This window comes from Palaemon carinicauda, chromosome 12, assembly GCF_036898095.1.
Source record: "Palaemon carinicauda isolate YSFRI2023 chromosome 12, ASM3689809v2, whole genome shotgun sequence".
Classification (NCBI taxonomy): Eukaryota; Metazoa; Arthropoda; class Malacostraca; order Decapoda; family Palaemonidae; genus Palaemon; species Palaemon carinicauda.
The window spans coordinates 148745276-148760275 of NC_090736.1; the positions used below are offsets into that span (position 1 = coordinate 148745276).

The window sequence follows — 15000 nt, forward strand, 5'->3', positions numbered from 1 at the left end:
ACAGGACTTGTATAAATAGCAGACTTGGAGATATCTCAAAGATGCCACCGGCAGATATCTCAACAGCAAACATATCACCATCAAGGGGGAGTCCTAGGGAAGGGAGATGTAAGTATACGGTCTGTAAGATAAGATTTGCATGATGCACTAGGAAGAAATAGAATTATTGGGCTTACGACGCTAAACAGATTTAGGGAATGAAGATGTAGATATTGCATGCGCAATCAGTTCTACATGTCACACTGGAAGAAATGTAAGTAATGTACTTAAGATTAGATGAGCAAGGTATTGCGCTAACATTCTGATATGAACGCTAAACAGATTTAAGCTACGAAGATGTAAGTATTGCTTGGAATGTTACATTTACATATTACACTGGTAGATATGTAAGTAATGCACTTGTGATCAGATGCACAAGATAGACAGGTCTTTTATGAGAGACACTAGGAAGGGAAAATATAAGTAGTACTGCACACAAGAATAAAATTACTCCTTTCACTGGTCTGACATGTAAATACCAAATACGTTTTCTTTACTTGTATGAGATAGAAGATGCTAGTTACTGCATGTGAGATTAATTACGTGTTGTGCAGAACTGGAAAGCCTATACGAATGCTTTTGTTACATGTGTAAAGACAGTATAGGGAAGACAGGAACGTCACTTGGATTTCTGTGAGCATTTCCCAGCTTTAGTAGGGCACGTTGGCAATAGATGGCACTGGTATATTGCTTGCTTACTTACTCCTGTCGGTGTTGCCAGATGGAAAACTTCCACCATTGTTCTTTTCAAACTATGTAGGATGTTTTTTTATCAGGCTTGATACAAATCTATGCTACACCATGAATAATACAAAGTTTAACATTATGGAAAATGTACTATTGGTTTTCCTATTTTCATTTAAGCTCGTATGTTGTATGTCAATGCTTCTCTGGTGAATTTTGGATCTCACAATCTGGCAATGCTGACTCAAGTCTTCAATTTCTTCAAAACAATCAGGGCAATGCAGTGTCCATTACAATTAGTAGCCGGTGTTGTATATATTGCCCCTTAAGAATAAACTATCATTTAATAGGATACTGTATATTTTTCTCGCATTTATGGATGCAAAGTTAAGGTTAGGTTGTACATTGAATGTATATATGATTATTGCTTACAGAACAAAGTGAACATCATCAAATTCTGATATGCATTGAATGACGGCCTAACAAAGGCTAAGACCACTTCGAGAGGCCTGTATTTTACTAACGTAGACTCAATCTCGTACCTTACAAAAATCACAATAAAAGCAGAAAAAGCACAGTATCTTTTCTGACCATAGCTCTAGGCCTATACGGTTTGAGTAAAATAGGACTTGATAAGCTTCAGACAATACAAGACCACCAACAGTAATCTACTCCACTCCTAGTTTGGTCTCAGGCACGGATCCTATTCTTGGTGCATGATAAAATAAAGATCATATATATGGTACATTGCTAGCAAATGATTATATGGTACCAAAAAAAAAACTACTGACTTACATATGATTCGGTAACTTGTTAAAGAATAATTGTTACCTTTGTCAGAAACATAGATTAACATAATACGGTAACTAATAAAAATATTTGTTACCTTGGCAAAAATTCAATTTTTTAGTGCACAAACACGAATTCCTGGTACGTACACGTACCACGGTTTCGTACATATATATATATATATATATATATATATATATATATATATATATATATATATATATATATATATATATATATATATATATATATATATATATTTATATATAGGGCTGATATATTTTATTAGATGCCCATAGATTCTGTTATATATATATTTTTTTTTCTCTTTTCTTTTTAACATTCCGGCTTATATATTTTTATTAGATGCCGAGAGAAAAAATTATTTATATTTTTTTTTTTTTAAATATTGTTTTAAATGTATTTTTAACAATGCAATGTAGATAATTTCTTCAATTACATATTACTAGCGTACTAACAGCTTTTCTTACAAACTCTTTCCGACAATTTACTCCTTTAGCGAATGAGGTGGCCACTTCAAACGGCTTTAAACTGAATTAAATACGGAGTATTGTCTGGACAAGGCGAAACATTCTTTTGTAGCTGCCTGCTGTGCCGTAACCTACGCCAAACAAGGATGTTCACGGCGATAAATATCACCACCGTGAAAGCCAGACCTGCTAGTAGTATGGGGTGAAGGATTTCCATATAAGTCGGTGACAGGTGGTCCCTTTCGGTAAGCTTCATCAACCGCTTTGCAACCTGTCTGTTATACGGGAGAGGGAGTGCTGGCATTGTAGAGGTCCACGTGAAGTTCGCGAAGTAGGCTCGTTCTCTGATGAGTGTCCGTAGACCAGTCCCCATGGAATTAGGGGAAGTCCCGATACAACCATCTGCTGCGACGAAGATGTGGGTGAAGGACGTGGATCCGTCAGGGCATGATACATTGAAGCCATCCTTGTCGTATCGTATCCATGAGCCATTGTTCAGTCTGCAATTGAACTCATTATTGTCAAAGGGATAAAGCTTATCCAGACAATTTTCACTTGTATGGGAGAGAGCACCGTCTAGCACTATACCTAACTCGCATGAATCCATTAAGTTTTTATGGAATTCAAATGAGTCAGCTGTACATATTTTTCTATCCATTGCGTCTGAACAGTGAGTTAATTGATTTAAGTCTTTAATGACCGTATATGTTTCCTTGTCTGGGGAAATCAATACGTGTCCTGTCAAACTGGATATTACTGGATTTGATTGATTCGTCATGAAAGTCGGAAATGGTGATATCCTGTAAGATTGCCAGGCATCAGAAGAATCAAAGGGAATTGTAATCATAATCTTGTTATTATCAACGTTTACTGTAATTAGGCTGTAATAAAATTCTAACCTATGTTCATCTAACAAAGGAACATAGCCTAGTTTATCCCTTCCGTTCTCCAGAATTAACTTTAAGTAATTTATAGGCAACAAATGGGGCGACAGTACACCTTTAGTTGCTAACGTGATAGCTTCTACATAATCCTTGGATTTCTCAATGAAATGTGCAATTCTGTTATGTATGTGATCTATCTCTGAATCATAATACATTAATGTTGCCAACAAATCCTGTACTTCCATAATCTGAATGATATTATTTGAATGTTCATTTACTAAATCCATAATTTTATTGATTGAAGCTAACTGATTCCTTAGTTCTGACATAATCAATTCATCTTCATGAGTCAAGAACTCAATTTTCTTATTTTGATTACTAATTTTAAGACGATTGGAAATTCCTAAACCTAAACTTGCAACAGACCCAAAGATGTTTAATGCAGCATAAATAAACGGATTTCGTCTTTCTTTATGTTCGTGTCCTACAGTCCACATCAAAAGGTCATAAGCCAAAGATCCTGTCTCGTCAGTCTTATTTTTCAAGTCATCAGATAGCATCTCTGCAACTTTTAATGTTGATCCAAGCAAACTCTCTGTAGTCAAATGAAAATGTCTTCTATGCAACTCATCCAATGAGGCAGAAAACCTTGAAATGGCGGTTCTTAAGCTAGTGACATCATTCTCTTGAAGAAAAATTGCTTGCATATTCACTTCTACAACTACGTTGGTTGATGTAATAAAAAGTCTTCTTGTCTTTCAACTATAGTGCCATATTTGAAATTTATACTTTTAGTTTTAGAGCTCATCCCACACGAGAAAAATGTCTGAGCGAACAATATCACTCCCAACAACAAAAAATTCATCTCGGAAACCTGTAACGAGAAAAATATATGTAATTACTCCTGTATTAAAAAGAAAACTTTTAATCACATAAAATAAAAGAAAATTTTCCCTCACTTCTTTTCCTCTCTTTTCTTTTTAATTTCTTAGGTGAGCCAATGGTACTATTCTCTCATCCGTGGGTTGGGATACGTTTTGAACTCTAAACCTATTGGCCGTTAATGTTTCCAAAATGTTAAATGGGCCTTCAAACTTAGGTGTTAGTTTATAATTGAGCCCTTTTCGTACATTAATTTGAATATATACGTTATCACCCACGGTATATGTTTTAGTTGGTTTCGCTGTTTTATCATGATTCCTTTTCATTATGATTTGTGATTCTTCTAAATTCTTCCGAAGGATATCATATCGACTTATACTTACATTTATACATTCTTTTAAAGGATTTGATAGATTAGTCGTAGGCGTTAATACATGGAAAAGCGTTCTAACTGGGGTACCATACAATGCTTCATGCGGTGACATTTTAATTGATATATGATATGAATGATTCAGAGTACTCAGTGCCGCCGGAATTCACACAATGAGGTAAGAAAGTGATTATTAAATTCACCACCCGAGTCTGAGATTATCATGTGTGGAATTTCATGTTTACAAATGTAACACTCGTAAAACTTCCTAGCGCATTCAATCGCAGTTTTAGTTTTAAGCGCTATTAGTTCTCTATATCGAGTTAAAGCATCTATAATTACTAAGAGGTGCTTATTTCCTCTGTCTGACTCGTAAAATCCTGTTAACAAATCTAAATGTATTCTTTCAAAGGGTTGATTGGGCACAGGATAAGCTCCTAGGCTGACAGGTGTTTTCGTATGCCCTTTGTTTTCCTGACATGTGCGACAATTAGCTATGTGTCTTTTTATATCTGTAAGCATCGTATGCCAATAAAACAATGATTTGGCTTTCTGTGACATTAATGAGAACCCCGGGTGTCCATGTAATGGATTTGAATGCAACCAATTCAGGACAGTGGAAATAATATGAGTACAGACGTCCACTGCGTAAACGCATATGTATAACAAAATTCCCCAAACAATGTTACTAATCCCAAAACATTTCCCGAGAATTTCTGAAAGAAAAAGGAATTAGCACAAAAAGAGAAAAATTCTAGATGAGAATTCGGAGTTGAACACAGTTTCCTTTAATGAACGGAAACAAAAGATTAGCAATTCACTCACCCCAGTAATAATTGACTAACGACTCGTGATAACTACACTTCACCGCCCAAACTGGAATGAATTCAAAAATTTGTACTTAGCTTATATATGGGTCTGTGTGATGTCGACACGTCCTCTCTCTCTCTCTTGATGTTTTGTTAGCGATGTATCGTTCGAGTTTCTTGTTGAATGTAGTGCTTCCTGGGTATGTTTTGCAATTGTTGAACGCCAGTCCTTGGGTTTCCTAGGATGTTGACTGAAGATCCAGTTTGTATTCATAACATTCATTAATGTTAACCATTTCGATGGACTATAATACTTAGTCAAAATTGTAGATTCATGTAGATAATGTTGAGTTCTTGAAGATCTTTCTCTGGTTTTACAGCTTTTATTTTGAAGTCTTGAAGATCTTTCTCTAATTCTTAGAGTTTAACCGCTGCCACCATTTATTAGTGTGCTACTTTTATAAGCACACATTGAGTATGTGTTGTTTAAGATGTGTATAGCTGGATAACGAAATACATCTTATTAGCTTTAAAAGTATTTATTAGTTAAAAACAACAGAGTTAAACATCTCCATCACTGGAGGGAGCTGGGTTGGTCAGATGACCAATTCTGGTGAAGTATAGATATGAACTGACTAAATTATCGATATCACAGATATCGTATGCTTAGTTTATATAGCAGTTTTGTCACAATCTCGGAAGACACCTGCATCCGGTGACGTCACAAACTTTCACACACTGATGCATGGTGTTGACGCTTAAGAAAAATGTCACATTGTTGAGGCTGTATTGTGCGTCCTGTTTATGATTTGAATGACTACAGCAAGTCCCACGGCTAGCATCTTCATCCAAAATGACATATTACGTCATGTGTTTTAAACATGTAATATTAACTATTTTAACTATTACACATGTCTTTCACATTTACTTCTATTTTCCAGTCCTGAACCTCCTACGCATGGTGAAATTTCGATTGCAACCCAAGCCCTGCACTGGATCAACGGTCGGGTCATCTGGCATGTGTCTGGCCCAGTTCGAATGTAAACAAACCGGGGGGAGAGCTGACGGGACCTGCGCTTCGGGATTTGGCGTCTGCTGCATCCGTGAGTCGTTAAAGAAATTTTCTTTTTAGATTCGATTGGATTTAATCATTTCGGACATGAAGCCTGGTGCTGGGACCTGGAAGTCCATTTATGTACCATTTATAACCGAGTGAAACAGTCACAGCTGCACTATGAAGTGAAAGTTTTGACAGAAAAGTGTAAAGATAGAAAACGGGAATTGAGTAGAGTAGGGCTATGCAAATTTATTAATTCTAAGGACCCTAGTGACGTTGAAAAAGACTCTTTTGTGTAATTCTTACAGCACATTAGAAATTATTCTTTTTTTAGTACTGAAATAAAACAAAACAAAACAAAACTGTCAAGTTTCTTGTAGTAAGGTATTTTTGTTTCTGAAAAAGTTTGGTCAAATCCTACGTTCAGTTTTGTTGCTATCGAAAGGTGGACTATGATGTAATTTTTCTGGGATTTTTTTTTTTTTTTTTTTTTTTTAGAATGCTTCGAGACCATGTCTACCTAGTCCGAGCCTATTGCTAGTTTATGTCAGGAAACAGATAGACAAAATATATCTTAGAAATCATGGTATAAGTTTTTATTTAACATCAGTTGTATGTACTACTTCCTTGCACATGTACAATCTCTCTCTCTCTCTCTCTCTCTCTCTCTCTCTCTCTCTCTCTCTCTCTCTCTTTATATATATATATATATATATATATATATATATATATATATATATATATATATATATATATATATATATATATGTGTGTGTGTGTGTGTGTGTGTGTGTGTGTGTGTGTGTGTGTCTGGTAGTTTGCATTGCACAAACCTTTTCGTCCACTTTGATTACCAATACGATATTAGTTCGCGAGCCTCTGCTTACATTCCAATGCGTGATACAATAGCCAAGACTATTCTAGTAGTATTTCCATTGACCCGGACTATTTCACCTGCGTTTATAAGTTTCTATGAGACCATTATCGGAGAACTTCGATATAACTGCAGCAATAATACCGGAAACAAATCTATAACACATCGATTGTTATCGTATGTGTAATTAAATTTTACTGTCGTTTGTTTTTTTACGGCTAATTCTATAAAAGGAAAAGTTGGCGTTAGGATTTTTGTTTTGTTTTCATGACGTCTATACAACTTCTTCTTTTGTTTTGTTTTCATGACGTCTATAGAACTTCTTCTTCTTGTCTTTTCGCAGAGGAAGCCAAGTGTGGTTCTGTAGTCCAGCATAATGACACCTATCTTGTGAACGATGGATATCCCATGAAGACCAGCTCTATAATGAATTGCGTCTACAACATCCATAAGGTAATTATGCCGGAAGTCATTTTATTTCAGGTGTTCAACATTCGGTTCATTTTGTTCAATGTAAACAGGTTTTATGTCCAGCTGAAATGTACACCAATTATTCTTAGGCCTACGTGAGGTTGATATCAAATAGCAAAGCTAGTTTTATACTTACAGTATCTTCATTGTTTTAAGATGTTTAAACAATTATTATTTTCAAAGTCTTAAAACTTTTTAAAATCGTGTTCAGAACAAAAGTTCCAAAGACCCAACTATGTCGCTGTGGATCCTTTTAAAGGTAGTAGAAAGTATAATCATAAAACTCTGTGCAGGAAAAACTAGTTTATAGTTTGTTTTCAATTTAATTTTCCTGCATGAGTTATATAAAACTTAATGTTTCATAACATAACCAATCAACTTTATCAATTTGTTAATTAGAAAAATTAAATTTCCGATTAAATACTTTTCTTATGTTAGATCAACTTTACCCAATTACTGAACCTCAGACCGCCAACTTCAACCAATTACCTAATTTCTGGACAAGAATTTCACCCAATTACTGTGTTATGGAACAACATCAGCCAATTACGAATTTCAGATTACCAATCTAATTACTTACCAATTTCAATTTCAGGTCGTTATCCAATTTCAAACCAACGATTTAATCATACCATTACACCCAATTATTCCACACCCACTTCAGACGATCATCTCTATCCAATTTCCCCCTATTCCACACCCAGTTCAGACGATCATCTGTATCCAATTTCACCCTATTCCTCAGGCAGTTCAGATGATCATCTCTATACAATTTCACACTATTCTACAACCAATTCAGACGATCATCTCTTACCAATTTCACCCTATTCTACACCCAATTTAGAAAATCAGCTCTATTCAATTTCACCTTATTCCACATCCAATTCAGAAGATCAGTTCTACCAAATTTCGCCCTATTCCACACCCAATTCGGAAGATCAGCTCTATCCAATTTCACCCTATTCCACACCCAATTCAGACGACCATCTCTTACCAATTTTACCCTATTCCACACCCAATTCAGAAGATCAGCTCTACCTAATTTCACCCTATTCCACACCCAGTTCAAACGATCATCTGTATCCAATTTCACCCTATTCCTCAGCCAGTTCAGATGATCATCTCTATACAATTTCACCCTATTCCACACCCAATTCAGAAGATCAGCTCTACCTAATTTCACTCTATTCCACACGCAATTCAGAAGATCATCTCTATCCATTATCACCCTATTCCACACCCAATTCAGAAGATCAGCTCTACCCAATTTACCTTATTCCACACCCATTTCAGACTATCATCTCTATCCAATTACACCCCATTCCACACCAAATTCAGACGATCATTTCTAACCAATTTCACCCTATTCCACATCCAATTAAGAAGATCAGCACTATCCAATTTCACCCTATTCCACACCCAATTCAGACGATCATTTCTAACCAATTTCACCCTATTCCACATCCAATTCAGAAGATCAGCTCTATTCAATTTCACCCTATTCCACACCCAATTCAGACGATCATTTCTAACCAATTTCACCCTATTCCACATCCAATTAAGAAGATCAGCTCTATCCAATTTCACCCTATTCCACACCCAATTCAGACGATCATCTCTTACCAATTTCACCCTATTCCACATCCAATTAAGAAGATCAGCTCTATCCAATTTCACCCTATTCCACACCCAATTCAGACGATCATTTCTAACCAATTTCACCCTATTCCACATCCAATTCAGAAGATCAGTGCTATTCAATTTCACCCTATTCCACACCCAATTCAGACGATCATTTCTAACCAATTTCACCCTATTCCACATCCAATTCAGAAGATCAGCTCTATTCAATTTCACCCTATTCCACACCCAATTCAGACGATCATTTCTAACCAATTTCACCCTATTCCACATCCAATTCAGAAGATCAGCTCTATTCAATTTCACCCTATTCCACACCCAATTCAGACGATCATTTCTAACCAATTTCACCCTATTCCACATCCAATTCAGAAGATCAGCTCTATTCAATTTCACCCTATTCCACACCCAATTCAGACGATCATTTCTAACCAATTTCACCCTATTCCACATCCAATTCAGAAGATCAGCTCTATTCAATTTCACCCTATTCCACACCCAATTCAGACGATCATTTCTAACCAATTTCACCCTATTCCACATCCAATTCAGAAGATCAGCTCTATTCAATTTCACCCTATTCCACATCCAATTCAGAAGATCAGCTCTATTCAATTTCACCCTATTCCACATCCAATTCAGAAGATCAGCTCTATTCAATTTCACCCTATTCCACACCCAATTCAGACGATCATTTCTAACCAATTTCACCCTATTCCACATCCAATTCAGAAGATCAGCTCTATTCAATTTCACCCTATTCCACATCCAATTCAGAAGATCAGCTCTATTCAATTTCACCCTATTCCACATCCAATTCAGAAGATCAGCTCTATTCAATTTCACCCTATCCCACACCTAATTCAAACGATCATCTCTAACCAATTTCACCTTATTCCACGTCCAATTCACAAGATCAGTTCTATCATATTTCTTCCTATTCCACACCTGTTCAAACGATCAGCTCTATCCAATTTCACCCTATTCCAAACCCAATTCAGACGATCATCCCTAACCAATTTCACCTTATTCCACATCCAATTCAGAAGATCAGCTCTACCAAATTTCACCCTATTCCACACCCAATTCGGAAGATCAGCTCTATCCAATTTCACCCCATTCCACACCCAATTCAGAAAATAAATTCTATTCAATTTCATCCTATTCTTCACCCAGTTCAAACGATCATCTCTATCCAATTACACTCTATTCCACACCCAATTCAGAAATCAACTTTATCCAATTTCATCTCATTCTTATCCCAGTTCAAACGATCATCTCTATCAAATTTTACCCCATTCCAAACCCAATTCAGAAAATTATCTCTATCCAATTACACCCTATTCCACACCCAGTTCAGACGATCATCTCAATCCAATTTCACCCCATTCCACACCCAATTCAGACGATCATCTCTATCCAATCACACCCCATTCCACACCAATTCAGACGATCATCTCAATCCAATCACACCCCATTCCACATCAAATCAGATAATAAATTCTATCCAATTTCACCCTATTCCAGATAAATGACAACATCTGCCAATTACGCCTGGACTTCGAAACGTTGGTCCTGGCAGGGCCAAACGACCAAAGCATTTGTCGGGAAGACAAACTGAGTGTCCTGAGTCCTGCAGAAGGACCCTCTGTTATCATATGCGGGACTAATTCAGGGAAACATAGTATGTTAAAGTTATTTATTTTTATCTACCTGTTTATTGTTTACCTGATATATTAAGTTTATATGATTGTATAACTTTTTTTTCATTAAGTTTATCTTTCATTGTTAATTTCATCCATTTTTTGTTTACCTGATATATTAAGTTTATCTGATTACCTAACCTTATATTTTATTGTTAATTTTATCCATTTATTGTTTACCTTATATATTAAGTTTATCTTAGTGCAGAACTTTATTTTTATCAACCTTATTTTTTATTGTTAATTTTATACATTTATTGTTTACCTGACATATTAAGTTTATCTGATTATCTAACTTTTTATTCATTAAGCTTATTTTTCATTGTTAATTTTATCCATTTATTGTTTACCTGACATATTAAGTTTATCTGATTATCTAACTTTTTTTTCATTTAGCTTATTTTTCATTATTAATTTTATCCATTTATTGTTTACCTGACATTAAGTTTATCTGATTACCTAACTTTTTTTTTCATTTAGCTTATTTTTCATTATTAATTTTATCCATTTATTGTTTACCTGACATTAAGTTTATCTGATTACCTAACTTTTTTTTTCATTTAGCTTATTTTTCATTATTAATTTTATCCATTTATTGTTTACCTGACATTAAGTTTATCTGATTACCTAACTTTTTTTTTCATTTAGCTTATTTTTCATTATTAATTTTATCCATTTATTGTTTACCTGACATATTAAGTTTATCTGATTACCTAACTTTTTTTTTCATTTAGCTTATTTTTCATTGTTAATTTTATCCATTTATTGTTTACCTGACATATTAAGTTTATCTGATTACCTAACTTTTTTTTTCATTTAGCTTATTTTTCATTGTTAATTTTATCCATTTATTGTTTACCTGACATATTAAGTTTATCTGATTACCTAACTTTTTTTTTCATTTAGCTTATTTTTCATTGTTAATTTTATCCATTTATTGTTTACCTGACATATTAAGTTTATCTGATTACCTAACTTTTTTTTTCATTTAGCTTATTTTTCATTATTAATTTTATCCATTTATTGTTTACCTGACATTAAGTTTATCTGATTACCTAACTTTTTTTTTCATTTAGCTTATTTTTCATTGTTAATTTTATCCATTTATTGTTTACCTGACATATTAAGTTTATCTGATTACCTAACTTTTTTTTTCATTTAGCTTATTTTTCATTGTTAATTTTATCCATTTATTGTTTACCTGACATATTAAGTTTATCTGATTACCTAACTTTTTTTTTTTATTAAGCTTATTTTTCATTGTTAATTTTATACATTTATTGTTTACCTGACATTAAGTTTATCTGATTACCTAACTTTTTTTTCATTAAGCTTATTTTTCATTATTAATTTTATCCATTTATTGTTTACCTGACATATTAAGTTTATCTGATTATCTAACTTTTTTTTTTCATTTAGCTTATTTTTCATTATTAATTTTATCCATTTATTGTTTACCTGACATATTAAGTTTATCTGATTATCTAACTTTTTTTTCATTAAGCTTATTTTTCATTATCAATTTTATCCATTTATTGTTTACCTGACATATTAAGTTTATCAAATTACCTAACTTTTTTTTTATTAAGCTTATTTTTCATTATTAATTTTATCCATTTATTGTTTACCTGACATATTAAGTTTATCTGATTATCTAACTTTTTTTTTCATTTAGCTTATTTTTCATTATTAATTTTATCCATTTATTGTTTACCTGACATATTAAGTTTATCAAATTACCTAACTTTTTTTTTTATTAAGCTTATTTTTCATTATTAATTTTATCCATTTATTGTTTACCTGACATATTAAGTTTATCTGATTATCTAACTTTTTTTTCATTTAGCTTATTTTTCATTATTAATTTTATCCATTTATTGTTTACCTGACATATTAAGTTTATCTGATTACCTAACTTTTTTTTTATTAAGCTTATTTTTCATTATTAATTTTATCCATTTATTGTTTACCTGACATATTAAGTTTATCAAATTACCTAACTTTTTTTTTATTAAGCTTATTTTTCATTATTAATTTTATCCATTTATTGTTTACCTGACATATTAAGTTTATCTGATTATCTAACTTTTTTTTTATTAAGCCTATTTTTCAATATTAATTTTATCCATTTATTGTTTACCTGACATTAAGTTTATCTGATTACCTAACTTTGTTTTTCATTTAGCTTATTTTTCATTATTAATTTTATCCATTTATTGTTTACCTGACATATTAAGTTTATCTGATTATCTAACTTTTTTTTTTCATTTAGCTTATTTTTCATTATTAATTTTATCCATTTATTGTTTACCTGACATATTAAGTTTATCAAATTACCTAACTTTTTTTTTATTAAGCTTATTTTTCATTGTTAATTTTATCCATTTATTGTTTACCTGACATATTAAGTTTATCTGATTACCTAACTTTTTTTTCATTAAGCTTATTTTTCATTGTTAATTTTATCCATTTATTGTTTACCTGACATATTAAGTTTATCTGATTATCTAACTTTTTTTTCATTTAGCTTATTTTTCATTATTAATTTTATCCATTTATTGTTTACCTGACATATTAAGTTTATCAAATTACCTAACTTTTTTTTTTATTAAGCTTATTTTTCATTGTTAATTTTATCCATTTATTGTTTACCTGACATATTAAGTTTATCTGATTACCAAACTTTTTTCATTTAGCTTATTTTTCATTGTTAATTTTATCCATTTACTGTTTACCTGACATATTAAGTTTATCAAATTACCTAACCTTTTATTCATTAAACTTATTTTTCATTGTTAATTTTATCTATTTATTGTTTCCCTGATATATTAGGTTTATCAAATTACCTAACTTTATTTTCATTAAGCTTATCTTTCATTGTTAATTTTATCCATTTATTGTTTACCTGAAATATTAAGTTTATCTGATTTCCATTAAGCTTATTTTTCATTGTTAATTTTTTATTGTTTATATATGACATATCTGTTTTTGACGTTGTTAATAGTTTATATAGGACATACCTGTTTTGACGCTGTTACTGTTTTCAGAATGATATATTGTTAATTTATTCTCATCATTTATTTATTTCCTTATTTCCTTTCCTCACTGGGCTATTTTTTCCTGTTGGGGCCCTTGGGATTATAGCATCTTGCTGGCTAGTAATAATAATAATAATAATAATAATAATAATAATAATAATATCCATTTATTGCTTACCTGACATATTAAGTTTATCAAATGACCTAACTTTTTTTCCATTAAGCTTATTTTTCATTGTTAATTCATCCTGTTATTGATAACATAATATATTAGGTTTTATCTGATAACCTAACCTTTATTTTTGGTCGAGTTATCGTTGGTTTATTTCGTTCATTTATCATGCAGTTGATAATCAAGGAGATGATTTTGTTTTATTCAGTTATTAACAGTTTTATCCATTAACTATTGTTTATCTAGTTTATCGTTAATTCAACTGACAATGAATTAGTTTATCCATTAACTATTATTTATATAATTTCCCTTTAATTCAAATAATAATGAATTATTCGCTCCAAAATGTGTAAGTTGAATCATTCAGTTATTCGATTGCTGATTTGTTCATTCGTGACATATATTATTTTTTAGTCATTCAAGTAATAATTAATTCACGTGTTTCTATCTATTTATGAATAATTACATTTATAATTTAATAGATAATATTTCTATATTCTATCCACTTATGAGGAGATGATGATGATGATGGTGATGATGATGATGATGATGAGGATGAGAATGAGGATGGTGATGATGATGATGATGAGAATGATGATGATGGTGATGATGAGGATGAGAATGAGGATGATGATGATGGTGATGATGATGATGAGAATGATGATGATGATGAGGATGATGATGATGATGATGATGAGGAGGAGAATGGTCCACTTATGAAATTCTTATCTGAGAGGGAGTCTGCAAGTTAACTGGTTGATATTGTAAAGTTATGATGAATTTTCTGATAAAATCACTTTATTTAATTATCAAGTATATAAAAATATCAAAAAACAATTTATTTAATTACCTCGTTTATCTGTCTTCTTTGAATTAACACCGTTTGTTTGACCAGTTAATTAACAATTACTTACATTCTGCCCACTCCTTTTAACCTCTTCTATAATCTGTATACCATCTCAACCTTTTTTATATTCTTCAACTTAGTTGCCTCATTTGCATACTGATTTCTTTCAATGTTAATTTGTTCTCTTCATTTATTTATTTCCTTATTTCCTTTCCTCACTGGGCTATTTTTTATTTCTTCAGCTATTCT

General features: G+C 32.2%; 1 protein-coding gene across 2 annotated transcripts in view; it reads left to right on the top strand.

The window, feature by feature from the left end:
* The first annotated feature begins 5896 nt into the window (after positions 1-5896).
* The window catches only part of LOC137650688 (uncharacterized), a 19304-nt gene continuing 10200 nt past the window's right edge, over positions 5897-15000 (top strand). For both annotated transcript variants that reach the window (XM_068383854.1, XM_068383855.1), the window contains exons 1-3: positions 5897-6051; positions 7223-7332; positions 10519-10675. In XM_068383854.1, the coding sequence (XP_068239955.1) occupies positions 5907-6051; positions 7223-7332; positions 10519-10675 (412 nt within the window). In that variant the 5' untranslated portion in view covers positions 5897-5906. The remainder of the gene's footprint in view (positions 6052-7222; positions 7333-10518; positions 10676-15000) is intronic.